This window comes from Polypterus senegalus, chromosome 15 (genome assembly GCF_016835505.1).
Source record: "Polypterus senegalus isolate Bchr_013 chromosome 15, ASM1683550v1, whole genome shotgun sequence".
NCBI classification, from domain to species: Eukaryota; Metazoa; Chordata; class Cladistia; order Polypteriformes; family Polypteridae; genus Polypterus; species Polypterus senegalus.
In genome coordinates this window covers 72,835,376-72,850,364 of record NC_053168.1, presented here as the reverse complement: position 1 = coordinate 72,850,364, position 14,989 = coordinate 72,835,376, and the positions used below count along the sequence as shown (strand labels likewise).

At 38.0% G+C, this 14,989-nt stretch overlaps 1 protein-coding gene across 3 annotated transcripts in view; it reads right to left on the bottom strand.

Moving 5' to 3' along the window:
• Positions 1 to 12,424, bottom strand: part of LOC120515667 (trichohyalin-like) — a 974,785-nt gene extending 962,361 nt beyond the window's left edge. For all 3 annotated transcript variants that reach the window (XM_039736884.1, XM_039736886.1, XM_039736885.1), the window contains exon 1: positions 12,204 to 12,424. In XM_039736884.1, coding sequence (XP_039592818.1) covers positions 12,204 to 12,290 — 87 coding nt within the window. In that variant the 5' untranslated portion in view covers positions 12,291 to 12,424. The remainder of the gene's footprint in view (positions 1 to 12,203) is intronic.
• Positions 12,425 to 14,989: the final 2,565 nt, after the last annotated feature.

Below are 14,989 nucleotides of genomic sequence, written 5' to 3'. Positions count from 1 at the left end.
ACTAGTGTCCTCCTTGCCTGAAAATTCATGCATAACAAGATCCAGATTTGCTAGGCTGGCAGTTTTGTGCTCTGTACACAGCCTCGTCCACAACTATCATTTTGTACTTCTACATTATTCATTTATAGATGTGAGATCTCAATTTTGCATTATATTCATAGATTCAAAGATAATTCTAAGTCTAATCACAGCAAAGGATGAAAGCGGTTATCAGCCTAGAAGGTTTAAGAAGAGTCACACTCCAAAGTTTTTCAGGCATCCCAAAAGAAGGACTGACATCGTTAAGGTGGGAAGTTCTCTTGATCAAGGCTGAGATGTATAAAGACATTTTTATCATGTAGCAAATGCATTATGGACAAGGTTACATGAGTGAGCAACGTGACATTGAAATACACATAGAAGATAAGTAAGCTGACAGATTTATTAAAGATTTGATTTATTCATTAATTTCCTAAGCCTATTTAATTCAAAATACAGTCACGGGCACTTGGAGTTATTTCTAGTTGTGTAAGATGAAAAAAAAAACACACTCTTGGATGGGACAACAGTGAGTGCTATGTATTCGTACAACCACTGGAAAGAACAAAATGCGTGAGAATTGTAAAAATAAGTGTGGATAATTAGGCTGGGCTCTGGTTATTGAAGTAGCACTAAGGCAAATGGCAGCTTCTAGTTCATCCAAAGCATTTGATCAACTAATCCATTATCGGTTCTATCACATACACAGATCTAAATAAAATACAGAGCTCAGCTTGCTTTGTTTACTGTGTATATTGTCTTCTTGTAGTGATGGAGTTTGTCCACCTTTTAAAATTCTAAATAATCATGACTGCCTTATAGCAAAAGTTAGACCTATATACCTTATAGACCTTATAACATTGCAAGATGCTGAGAAATTAGTTCACGCTTTTATTTTCAGTCGGCTAGATTACTGTAACACGCTCCTCTCAGGACCACCCAAAAAAGACATCAGTCTATTGCAACTAGTGCAGAATGCAGCTGCTAGAATTTTAACTAAGAAAAGGAAATCCAAACATATCACCCCAGTTTTGATGTCACTACATTGGTTACCTGTGTCATTTAGAATTGACTTTAAAATGCTGCTTATGGTTTACAAAGCCTCCTACAGTATATTTCAGAACGTCTGTCACCTTACACTCCACATCGTAACCTTAGATCTTCAAATGCGTGTCTACTTAAAATTCCAAGAGCTAAACTTAAAATAAGTGGTGAGACAGTCTGATATGCACATAAAATCTAGAGAAGCTTACCAGTAGGAATTTGCCAGGCTAATACAGTGGAGCACTTTAAAAAACTGCTAAAAACACATTACTTTAACATGGCTTTCTCATAGCTTCATTTTAGTTTAATCCTGATACTCTTGTGGTGAATGGCCGGCCGTTTATCCCGGCCAATATCCCCAAGCCACCAGATGGAGCCCTCCTTGCAGTATGGAGGTCCCCAGAAGACCAGCAGGGCATCATGGACAATGTCGTTTTTATACGCAGCCCTGCTGGATGCCATGGGGGCCACTAGGAGACGCTGCAGGGAGGAATAACGGGTATTTTCCCTACGCCCCGTAAGCACACGTGGACAAGGGGAATGACAGGTTTCCAGGGTGAAGAAAAGGACATGTACCTGACCCGGAAGGGATTGAGAATCACATGGACTGGGGATTGGAACACTTCCGGGTCAGGGAACATAAAAGGATTGTGGGAGCTCCCAGACGGCGAGCTGAGCTGGGTGGAAGGGTGGCAACGCGTCTGGGAGTGGAGGATTGTATTATTGTGTTTATTTGTGATTTATATGAGAATAGTGGAGGAGAGGATGCTTTGTGCACTGTGGCAATTTAATAAAGTCAGCATTTCAATCAATCAATCAATCAACATTTATTTATATAGCACATATTCATACAAAAAAATGTAGTTCAAAGTGCTTTACAAAATGAATAGAAAAATAGAAGACACAATAAAAAATAAACATAAGTCAACATTAATTAACATAGAATACAGTAAGTAAGGTCCGATGGCCAGGGTGGACAGAAAAAACAAAAAAAAACTCCAAAAGCTGGAGAAAAAAAATAAAATCTGTAGGGGTTCCAGACCACGAGACCGCCCAGTCCCCTCTGGGCAATCTACCTAACATAAGTCAAACAGTCCTCTTTGTAATTAGGGTTTTCATGGAAGGACCTGATGATGATGGTCACGTAGACTTCTGGCTTTCAGTCCATCAATGTTGGTGCGTCATGATGCTTTGAGTAGGTGGTGGTGGCGCAGGCCGCCACCACAAAGAAACCGGGAAAAGAAACAGAAGAGAGAGTTGGGGTCAGTACGGATTTTAGAGCCGCTATGAATAGTTATTGTGATGAACTGAACATACAGAGTATCAGTATTAAGTTAAAGTGAAGTTATGAGAAGGCCATGTTAAAGTAATGTGTTTTCAGCAGTGTTTTAAAGTGCTCCACTGTATTTGCCTGGCGAATTCCTATTTTAGGTGCATAACAGCAGAAGGCCGCCTCACCACTTCTTTTAAGTTTAGCTTTTGGAATTATAAGGAGACACTCATTTGAAGATCTAAGGTTACATTTGGACTTTTACCTGGTGTCTGGAGTTGTGGACAGGGGTTCAAGGGAGCGAGAGCGCCCCCTATCTGTCACACTCTGTATATGCATTTAATTATCACTATCATTCATGGTGGGTCCGAAATCCGTACTAACCCCTACCTTCTCTGTTGTTCTTTTTCCGTTTTTTTGTGGTAGCAATCTGCGCCACTACCACCTGATTAGTGCACCGTGATGTCACTACATTGATGGATTAAAGGCCAGAAGTCCACATGACCATCATTATCAGGTTTTTCCATGTAAAGCCTGAATACCATGAGGACAGATTGAGGTCATTTATGTTAGGTAGAATGACTAGAGGGTACTGGGTGGTCTTGTGGCCTGGAACTCCTGCAAAGTTTGTTTTTTTCTCCAGCCCTCTGGAGTTTGTTTTGTTTTTTCTGTCCTCCTTACTACCTTACTTTTACTCTATGTTAATTAGTGTTGCCTAACTTTCTTTTCTTATATATTTTGTCTTTTTTTTCTCTTTCTTCATCCTGTAAAGCACTTTGAGCTACATCATTTGTATGAAAATGTGCTATATAAATAAATGTTGTTCTTGTTGTTGTCTTATGTGGAATGCACTGTGTGCAAAACATAAGAAATACAACAAGAAATGGGTGCCATATTTGCATAATTAATATGACTGTACCTCTTTCCTAGTACACTCCACTCCCTTTCATTACTACAATCTCTGCTAATGCAGCCATTAATAATAAAAAGCTCTCTGCAGGAGAACTCTGATTTTAATAGAAGTGACATGCAAGAAAATCATTTCTTAGTATGCCTAAAAACTGTAATTTGAGCAAAAAAGCTTGAAGTATATTAAAATGTCATGCAAAACTGAAATCTGATGCAGTGTTTTTTTTTGGAGTTTTGGAATAAATTTATTCTCCTTTCCAGTTCTAATCATTTATAAAAGCAGCTTGGCCTTATACACAGTATATTAAAATTTATAACTAATATATTTCAAACATTATACATAGACAGTTTTTTTTTTATGTTGAAGTAACCTAACACTTCAAAAGTAGACTTTTAATTTCGAGTACAGGATTTTCAAACTGCAATGTCAGAATGAAATACAAGCAACTGGCAATACTACACAGAGTCTCCATAATTCAACACTCATTTCAAGATATTTGAAGAGATTATGAAAAATATTAGGGTGTTTCTAATAAAGTAGTAAAAGTTCTTATCAGGCCTCAAGTCAGTCCATTAACTCATTTATTTATTATGCTTACCGAGTCCAAAGGGCATTTCAACTTAGTAAGCTTTTAAAAACATCACAGTAAGATTTACTATATGCAGAAAGTACACATATGGAGAAAATTACACCCGACTCTGAACTGATTTGGTTTGGACTGAAAAGGCTTCACTTTACAAAAACGGGCTGGGTCTTGGTTTGTTTGTTTGTTTTATTACATGGATTGATTTATGTTATGCTTTCCAAATCTGAAGATTTTTAATTCCTTGAAGCAATCATATGTTAGACAGAATACACACAGAAAGAGTACTTGCATTTCCTGCCAGTTCTATTGTCTACCATTTGCTACTCATATATTTAAAATTTCAAAGGAGGCCTAAATAGGGAAATCTCAAAGCATGTTCACAGGCTCCTTATTTTTATACAGCCGTATACACCATACAAGTGACACTTGAATATCTAGAAGGGGGACAACGGCTAGCTGGTGTATGTACAGTAAGCGAAGCTGAGATTTTATCTGTTATAAAGAACCATGGACACCCAGAGCTTTACATTGTCCAGGAAGGTTTTCATTATCCTGCTCTCTATTATCAAGTGGCTGCACATCAATTCAATGAAAAATGAGTTGTTGAAAGTGAATTGAAAAATCAGTTATTTTTAAAAAGAGTTTATTTTTAAACATCTTTGTTGTTTTTTTAATTTTTAGGACTGATTTCTTTGTTCTGTTTTAGCCTAAAACCATTTATGATTCGTGTGTAAATGCTATTCAATTTTGTAGTTCACTTTTATCATATTACATTTTTTAAATAAATGCAAGTTTTTGAATACAAGGTTGATGGAAGGAGTCGAAACAGACAAATTATTTAAAGTCCAAAAAAAATTAGCAAAGGTTTACTTTTTAAGGAACTGGCAAAAGAATGTTCAGAAAACAAACTGGGGTCCATTACATGGGAAGTCCATGCAATCTTTGGCCTAAGCCAAAACGAAAACCTAGAAAGTCAGAAATTCTAAATGAGATCAGAAGCCAGAAGTTGACTAACAAGATTTGTGGATTTTTTTTTCTTTAAAGCTTTAAGGAGTTAAAGTGTGAGTTCAGCCATAATGTTTAAACACTTCTCTGACTTCAAATCCTTCTTTAAAGTACAATCAAGCCATGCTAGTCATCTTGCCCAAATAGTGCACCTCGTCTGTAGTCACATAAAAGTAGTGCACAATAAGTGACATGGAAAATGATAACATATTAGAAAAATGAATATAAAAAGAATAGCACTAAGAAAGAAGACAAAAGTACACCAATGTCTAAGGTGCTCTCATTAAAGGGTACTAAAAGAAAATCCATTGAATCAAACCGAACATTTTTCATTTTCCGTTTTGAGCCTGTTTTAGAACAAAAGCACTCAAATATTTTAAGGGTGTTGGACATCTTTACTCTTAAACAGAAAATAGCAGCAAAGGGACCTAACTCAGATTTTCAAAACCGTCATTTGATTCAGCAGAATACTTATCATTAAAATATGAATTATACAGTCGAACAAATTGAAGGAAATTACAGGGAATTGCATTCAAGACAGAACCAAGAAAATACCTCCTCCCACAAATAGCTGTGAGAATTTGGCTCTTCAAGTAATTTCAGTTTAACGTGTTCTTGTTGCAATAACTTATAACTATTATAATAACCATAACAATAGAGTATAAAGCCATGCAATGTTATGTGTATATGCACACATATCAAGGTACACTTACAGGGAAACACATCAGTCTGGATTGCAAAATATAAGCAAAATCATGAAAATATCATATCAGGTTAATCTAATCAGGTCTGGTTTGATCTAATCTAATGTAATCTAATTTGATGTGATCTATTATAATCTATTCTAATCTAATCTAATCCAATCCAATATAATCTAATCTGATTTCATCTGATCTACTATAACCTAATCTAATCTAATTTGATTTGATCGACTATAACCTATTCTAATTGAAGCTAATTTGATCTGATCTATTATAACCTAATCTAATCTAATATAATCCAATCTAATCTAATCTAATCTGATTTGATCTGTTCTAATATGATCTATTCTAATGTAATGTAATGTAATCTAATATGTTCTGATTTGATCTAATCTAATATAATCAGGTGTGGTCTGCTCAAATCTAATCTGATCTGATCTAAACTAATCTAGTCTAGTCTGTTCTAGTCTAATCTAATCTAATCTAGTCATTCCAAACAACATAAGAACATAAAATAAACGTCTGAGAGGTTCATGGTCATTTACCTGAAGAAAAGTCAAGTCATAGTAGTCTACTGAGTGAAATAATTAAAGCGGAGACACTGATACCTTTTAAAAGTATCTGGATGAAATGTTAGTACAATGTAGCCATTAGCTAAACAAATAATCCTGATGGACTGCATGGTCTCCTGCTGTGTGTAAAATGTATGTTCTGAAGTAAAACTAGCATGGTGATCAAGTTGTTTCAGTGTAATAATTGCTCACTTTCTGCCTCTGACGTTTAACGTTTCTTTTGTTACAGGTACCTGCAGGGCTATAAAGTCTTTTAGTTGCAAGAACAAATCGCACAGCTGACTGTGTATCACTTCCAGCAGGATGACCACATGCCAGTGTTTAATAAAAAATGTAAATTTATCATATTGTAACATTCATTGATGTTTGTGATGAATTTGTATTGCTACATCGGCCCTCGTGTGTACGTGTTCACCCTGCGATGGACTGCCACGCTTTCCAGGTGTTGATCCTGTCTTGCAACTGATGCCCGCTAGGATAGGCTCCAGCTTCCCACAGCCTTGCCCTGGGTGAGCAAACAGAGTAAATGGATAAAGGGAGAGGTGGATGAATAACCTGGGGCAAAAAATGATTTGTGTTTTTAGATTTTGAACTAGAGGGAATGAAAAGAAGGTGTCTAATTGTAGGGGTACAAAAAGTGGTACCATTTTTTGTGGATGCCACCGACAGCTAAGCATAATACAGATGCTGTCACATGGAATTATTGCTTCTCTTAAGTAATGTTCTCATTTATTTTAACATATATTAATAGCACAACATGATAGACCTAGTTATGATTGTTAAACTCCTAGATAGCTTCCTTAAATTTAAAGGAGTTATCTTCAACTTGCTGTTTATTTGTTCAAAGACTGAAGAAGGGAATACAAATCACCATTTTAAAATTACACTGGATTTATTTCACACAGTGATTTTACTAGATAAACTATGACACCTGTATGAAGGCTCTTACTATAAAACAAGAACAATTAAAAGACAAGACATTCAGCCTTTACTGCACAAAGCACTTCAGGTTTAACACGGATTACAAAGCACAACATTTTATGTAATAATGAACTGTAGCTGCCCAGTGCAATTAATTACCTAAATATATTTTCCTTCCTAGTGCAAATGCTGAAACTTATAATTATGAAATACATTGAATATTTATAAAATAGTTTCCAAAACCATAACAGGATTTTACTCAGAAACAGATGTATGGGAGCTGCTGTTTCATCCAAGCTAGTTGCAATTTATTTATTTTTTTAATTCAAGCTACATGCATAATCATAAGAAATTTAAAAATGTCTAGATGAACACGATTGTTTTGAGTAACATTACTATAAAGATCTGCAGTACTTAATATGGTTATAATTATCTTTTGTTTTTATCGTTTCATGTTGACTCACTATTTACAATAGGATGTTGCCAACTGAAGAAAAATGTTCATGTTTTGAGTGGTGCTGTTGTGCAAGCAAATTCCACTCTGCTAACATTTAGCAATGAGGTTATCAGACTAAATGCGGCTAAGGAAACGCGAGGCAATAATTTTTAATCTTTAATGCTCTTATAGACAACATGCTGAAAACATGTAATTCTTTCCTAATACAAAACCCATAATTGTACATTGTACATTACATGCAATTGTACATAATTGTACTCTCTTTAACCAACAATAACTTGTCCATGGCTCTCCACAGGCACACACCTCATAGTCTAGTGGACATTAAATTAAGAACATTTACATCTTTTTCCAGTTTTTATGTAATCTTAAACTTTTTAAAAAACTGAACTCTCTCATAATTTCTTTGCTATATCTTTAGAATTCTTTAACATACAGTTTATGTAAAGATCTAGTGATGTACTCAAGGGTTCAAATCCAGCCTGGTCCCTGTCTGTGCGCAGTTTGTGCACATTTGTTTTCTTCCTACAGCTCAAAGACGGACATGTTAGGTAAACTCAAAATTAGCCCGATATGGATAAGACTGTGGATATGTGAATGAGTATATTTTCCACTTTTTTCAGATTTGGTTCCTGCCATTCACCTGATGCTCCCACAATTGGCTCCAGCTGATTAACTGGGTTTCATAATGGATTGGTGGATATTTAAATGCGCACTATAATATCACAATTTGTCGTATTGCCCGCCATGCTAGTATACACAGTATTGTAATAATTACACTTAGGATTCAAACCGGATTCTAAAAATGCTGCTCAGGCCATATGCTATTTTTTAGTGGTATAAAAACTGCAGACAAAGTAAGCTCCTCAGACAGGGTCAACACAATGGCCTGGTCATTAGCTGCCTTACTGTTCCATTAACCGAAGTTCATTTTAACCCAACAGTTAAATGTACTGTCTGCAGGTCTAAGTGTGTTTGTGTGACTGTGCCATTTTCCTGCTGCTGGGACTGGATCTGCGTAGCCACAATGTTGAATTGGAAAATGTCATGTCATTATGTAACCCACTTAATCTAGACCAGGATCACAGTAGCTTATTCCAGCTAGCATAGGTCGCAAGACAGGACCAAACCCCGGACCGGCAAACACACACACACCACACATACACTAGTGACATAGGGACAATTTACTGTCACCATTTCACCTAACCTGCATGTCTTTGGACAATGGGAGAAAACCAGTGCGCCCAGAGGAAATCCATTGAGACAGGGGGAGAAAATACCAACTCCACACAGGGACTCAGAACCTGGTACTGTCATACTAACAATGCACCATTGTGTTGCTCTATCGAAAAAAGTGGATTCAGGAAATAAATGGGTTAAATGTACAGGTGGCATTATGTCTTTACCCTAAGGGATTTTTTATATCATTCCTAATACTAATGAGACTACAGAATGCAAATAATACTTACTATCAAAATTTGGCTCATCTACTTTCACATTGTTACATTCAATAATCCTTACGATAGACTTAAATAGATTTTTAGGTCACAGTTCCCTCATATATACTGTACAGTATAGGCTGACTGCAGTGTGCATTTATGAAAAGGCACACCAGTATATTAGGAACTGTACTATATATTTAAGTGGATTCGGCTTAGCTGATCTAACCCCACCCAGGAAAACCATTGAATGAGGACCAGAGGAACTGGCAGATTAAAGGCTGCAGAGAAAGCCAACTGAACTTTTACATATTTTTCCAAAATAAGCAGAAAGGAAATTTTATTTTATGCAAACTAACTGGCATTCATAACATCAGGCAAATATGAACAGATGACATTCAACATTTCTTTTCATAATCATAAGCAGGAAGCAAAGCACAAAATAAAATTGCTATGCATGTATAAATAATGTGTGTATTTGCTCTATTATCAGTTTAATTTTTTATTCTGGAATGGCTTGAAAATCCGTGTCACATTTCTCTAATAGAAATAGATGTTCTAAATCATAATGAAACAATACAAGGACACAATAATCACTGAAATACTTTCTACTCCAATGCACCTTAAAGTAAGTGTAGAGACAAACATAAAAGAAGCTTTTACTATATTTTTAAATATAATTTTACACAATACAGCTTTCAAGGTAATCACCTTCTAAACTGTCTATACCATTTCCCAAATCCGCTGAGACAGAATTCTTCATCGACTATGCGGACCTCAGCCTGCAGATCTCCACCATTAATGTTCAGAAATAGGTACAAAGGAAAGAGGTCAAGATTAGAAAGGCTGGGCAAGTACAAATATTTCTTTGACCAACACTAACTGATAGTTGGAGAACCAATTTATGAAATGATGGAGAACATGGATCTTTGGACATTGCTGATTGAGGACGTGATCCTTTTACAGTTCATCATAGTAATCTTGCCAAAGAGCCTTTTCAAAACTTTATGTGGAGTGTCAAGTCAAGTTGGGGAGCATAAACTGGTACAATGCATTGCCACACCCACCACATGATGAAACAGCTCGGGATCCCGGTTGGCAACCCCCCAGGCAGACATGTGGTCAAGTCCCACCCTCCGGAAATGACCCTCTATCTGCCACAGCCAGGTGTTACGTGGGCAACCCCTTGGCCTGCTCCAGCCATTCTAGTTTCCAACAATGAGGATCCTGCGAGCAGGATCACCCTCTGGAGATGCACCACATGGGCCGTAACTGATGCTCCCTCACAATGCAGGTAATGTGCCTCATCCGGGACTCCATGAACAACCGCTCATTCGACACAAAGTCAAACCAACAGTACCCAAGGATTTTCCGGAGAGACACAGTACCAAAGGAGTACAGTTTTCGTCTCAGGTCACTGGAGTCATGTCAGGTCATGTGGAGTGTGAATGATGATAAACCTGGTGTCCTTCAGGCAGATAACCTCAGCTTCTAGGTTTCCAGTGAACAAGTGTGCAGTGTGCAAGATTTAGGGACACTTGGAAACAAGTATTGTAGTTTTCATCATATTACATAACTGCCAGTGTGAGAATTCCACATCTTTCTAGCTAAGGTGTCACCCCTCAGGTTTACTAAGGAAATCCTCTCATGATTTGAAATAAAATCACAAATGGTGAAGCAATAAAAATAGAGCAATAAAATAGCAAGGTCTCAAAAGTCCAATCTGACAGACCTATTAATAAGCAAGTACTACAGAAAGCAGATTGCATTCTTTCACATTGTACTCAACAACTACATTCACAACTCCAGCCGATGCCATCAAATCATAATTTCAAGGCTACAAGGAGAAAAAGCAAACGGTTCAAATACTCCATCTCAGCTGCTTTAATCTGTCTAAAATAATAACTTTACATCCACAGACTTAAGTCATGGGGTGAACAGATATCATTTGCATCAATCATCAGTTAATTCTTACAGTAAGGTTTGTTTAATTTTCATATGTAATATTTATGATCTGATGTTATACTACTGCGGTGGGCTGATGCCCTGCCTGGGGTTTGTTTCCTGTCTCTGCACCCTGTGTTGGTTGGGTTTGGCTCCAGCAGACTCCCATGACCCTGCAGTTAGGATATAGTGGGTTGGATAATTGATGGATGGATGGATGGATGCTATACTATAAGTACCATGCTCAGTGATACATTCACTTACTTGTACTAAGTTTACCTTTGATTGTGTTGTTCTTTATTGATGTGTTTTTAATGTTACATTCTGGTCTCTCTGTAAAACCTACTGATCAACCAAATTTTAAGCTTGGGGCAATAAAATTGATTTGAATTGAGTTAGAATTACTGAACATGTTTTTCTTGCAGTGCACCAAGGCAGAGCCATCAAACACTGGCTTAACTTTGTTTGGTGAAGATCAAATATATATAAAAAACAAAAAAATACTAGTTATGTCTTGTCACACACACACAAATATGAGACAGTTAGTGGGCTCGATTGTGCATGAAAGTACAAGAGATGGGGGTCTGAGACATGGTATTAACACTCTTCTTTCCTTTACTACAGACAAACGCACCGATCTCCTCATCCATCCTGTGATGACAAAGATGAAACGCTCTTTTCCGGCTCCTTGGAATCACTTCATTTCCGGTCCTATCCTGATGAGTTCAGTCCCGTCGCTTACCTTCTGTCATCCCCGGCTCCCTCAATCTTCATCACATCCATTAATTTTATTTTTTCCTCTATAAAAGCTTTGTGACCCCAATGAAATTTTGTGAAATGTATCTGATTTTTGACCTTGTTTTCAGCTATGGAACTTACGACCAGTATACGGGAAGGCTCCCCAAAACTTAATCTGTCTCATCTGTTTATTTTACCACAGTCTGCTCCATTTAATTGCCTGTTAGTTGAACGTAATAAATCTAATCAAAGTTGGAGTTCTAATCTGATAAATCTAAGTTTTTCCTCACACTAATCAGATAAGATCTTTCCGCTAAATCCACCTCTGGTTTGGAGTAGGTGCAAGTGAAGGGTAAAAACACCAAACGGACAATTCTTGTCATTCAAATTAATTGAAAGGAGAAGCATCAAAGCACACATAGCTCTACAATGCTCTAGTTTTGTATTTAAAAATCATTACATGTAAAATAAAAACTGATATTTTTATATACAATATTTATCAAAGTGTGTAATAGAGTTTATTTACTTTGGGATTATACCATCATCTTTGCCCACCATTACTTTTATTCTTGATTCTAGCTAAAATAAATAAATGTACCTCAGAGTCCAGAAATACGCCCAACTTTTTCTGTCCACTGTTAACAATGTGTCCGCTCCCTCTGCTCAGAAGTGATAAGCTGTTCATCCTGCTCTGAACCTCTGGCTCACACAGTCAAAGGTGACTTCTTTATGCCTTCACCCATCTGGTAAGGGTGTGTTAGCTGGTGAAGTTCAAAGTAGGCACACAGCCGTGTTAACTGAAAGTGTTGCTGAGCAGCAAATCCAGATTGTCATCCTGTGCCATAAATGACTGCTGTTATCACGTGGCAAGTAAAGTTTACTTTGCAGAAAGTCAACATTGCAGTGTAAAAAACATGCAAACTGGCTACCATGGAGCTGCAAGCCATAAACACAGCACAAAAGCAGTTACTAAATCCATTATGCTTTATAAAGAATAATCATTACAACAAATTTATTTAAGAAAAAATGGGATGAAATATGTAAGGAATACCAAATGTTCATAGAGCTGATGAGCCTTTCAAAGTTTCTCTTTCATGGTGTGTGCAAAGGGTCCTGACTTAATTGTTTAGATGTGTTTCTCAGATTTTGGTTTCTCTTCACTAATATTTTCTTTTGTCTTCTTTTTGTCATGATGTTATGATGTTAAGCAAAAGAGATGCCATTTTTTTTCTCAAAGTTCTTGTATGTTTTTTTACAGTATATACATTGTGAAGGATGGCCGGCCATTTATCCCGGCCAATACCCCCAAACCGCCAGGTGGAGCCCTCCTTGCAGCGTGGAGGTCCCCAGAAGACCAGCAGGGCATCATGGACATTGGAGTTTTTATGCAAAGCCCTGCTGGATGCCGTGGGGGCCACAGGAGGGAGCTGCAGGGAGGACCGAGGGCTTCTTCATGCCCTGTGACCCGGAGGTTCGTCACAGGAAGAGCGACGGACTTCCGGGTTGAAGAAAAGGACTATTTACCCTGACCCGGAAGGAATAAGGACTTGTGGACTATTGGGCAGAAACACTTCCGGGTCAGGAGATATAAAAGGACTGTGGGAGCTCCCAGACGGCGAGCTGAGCTGGGTGGAAGGGTGGCAACGCGTCTGGGAGCTGGAGGATTGGTTTATTGTATTTGAGATTTATTATATGAGTATTGTGGTGGAGAGTGTGCTTTGTGCACTGTGGAAGAGAAATAAAGTCAACATTTGGACTTTTACCTGGTGTCTGGAGTCGTGGACAGGGGTTCAAGGGAGCGAGAGCGCCCCCTATCGTTCACAACATTTAAGAGCTTTTTCAAGAGTTTCAATACAGTTTCATTAGTAGTATATGGAGTAAATAATGCCCCATCAATTTCTGGAGAGATCTTAAACAAAATGAAGGTAACAGAATCAGATTTCCAGGGTGACAGGATCTCATACAATTGGATTTTGGCCTGAACCCTTGCATAACTAGAGAAATGTATTTGCTATGTCTTCCTCTCTACAGGTTCCCTTTCAGAATCTGGCACCAGTAAAGGTTGTAGCTGGTATCCATATTATTTCTGATTATACTTGTACATCAAACTATACTTTCAAAATCTTTATTATCCTGCACTTTGTTTCTGGTATGAGCAATGCATCAAAACCCTTTGTAACTTAAAGGGGTTAGACAAGATAGTGGGAACACCACATAAAGAAAAGGAATTTCATTTTGAAGTAACAAAATCCCAGAAGGGGTGGCACGATGGTGCAGTGGTAGCGCTGCTGCCTCGCAGTAAGGAGACCTGGGTTCTCCCCGTGTCTGTGTGGGTTTCCTCTGGGTACTCCGGTTTCCTCCCACAGTCCAAAGACATGCAGGTTAGGGGCATTGGCGATCCTAAATTGTCAAGAGTGTGTGGGGGTGTGTGTATGCCCTGCCCGGGGTTTGTTTCCTGCCTTGCGCCCTGTGTTGGCTGGGACTGGCTCCAGCAGACCCCCCGAGACCCTGTAGTTAGGATATAGTGGGTTGGATAATGGATGAATGGATGGAAAATCCCAGAAACAAATGTAGCCACAAAGGTGAATCATAGTAGGTTGACCAGTTTGCTGCATGTGAAAAGAGGTCTAAAACTTGGCACTTTGAAAAGTGAGTGTTCAAAGCAACTAACAGAGTTCCTAAAAGACTAAATTCTCTGCAGGAATAATAGTTTTAGAGCCATGTGGAGTTATAGTAGGCTCACTTCCACAAACACCACAAGCACTAGAAAATAGAACCATTTATGTTGCGCATTTAGGCTTCCTTGGCAATCTCTCTGATTTTCACCTACTGCACACGTTGTGCTTTGTTACAGATTTGTCTCTTCACGTTCCACTGAACACCACCAGTAACTTCTTACCCTACTAAACATGAAAAGTGCCTGTCACGCAAAACAAATCCCAACAATTATTTTAAAAGCTTTAACATGGACCTTGGACAAATACAGTTTTAGGTGCAGAATTGATTGTCTGTTTGACACCTGAGGCTGTAACCAATCATTAATGGAAAAATTGCTACAGTTTCATTAATGTGTTGCCATGATGACAACCCGCTCTCTCCACCCTGGTCATCATCACCAACTGCTTGCCTCCTCTCCACAGCACCAGTTCGGCCACAATCCTGCCGCTCTCTTTAACTTCCTCATTTTTTCTCTTTTCTCTTTCTTTTTCTCTTTGTCTATCCTGCTCAGGCTCCTTTATAATACAGTAGGAGTACGTGCATTAATTACGATCCCCAGAGTGCTATTGAGGAAACCACCTTTTAAAATAGCATCTGAATATCATGTTCATTTGGATACTAAGCTCACCAAACAAGCTTGATGTAGTGAATGGTCTGCTTATGTAG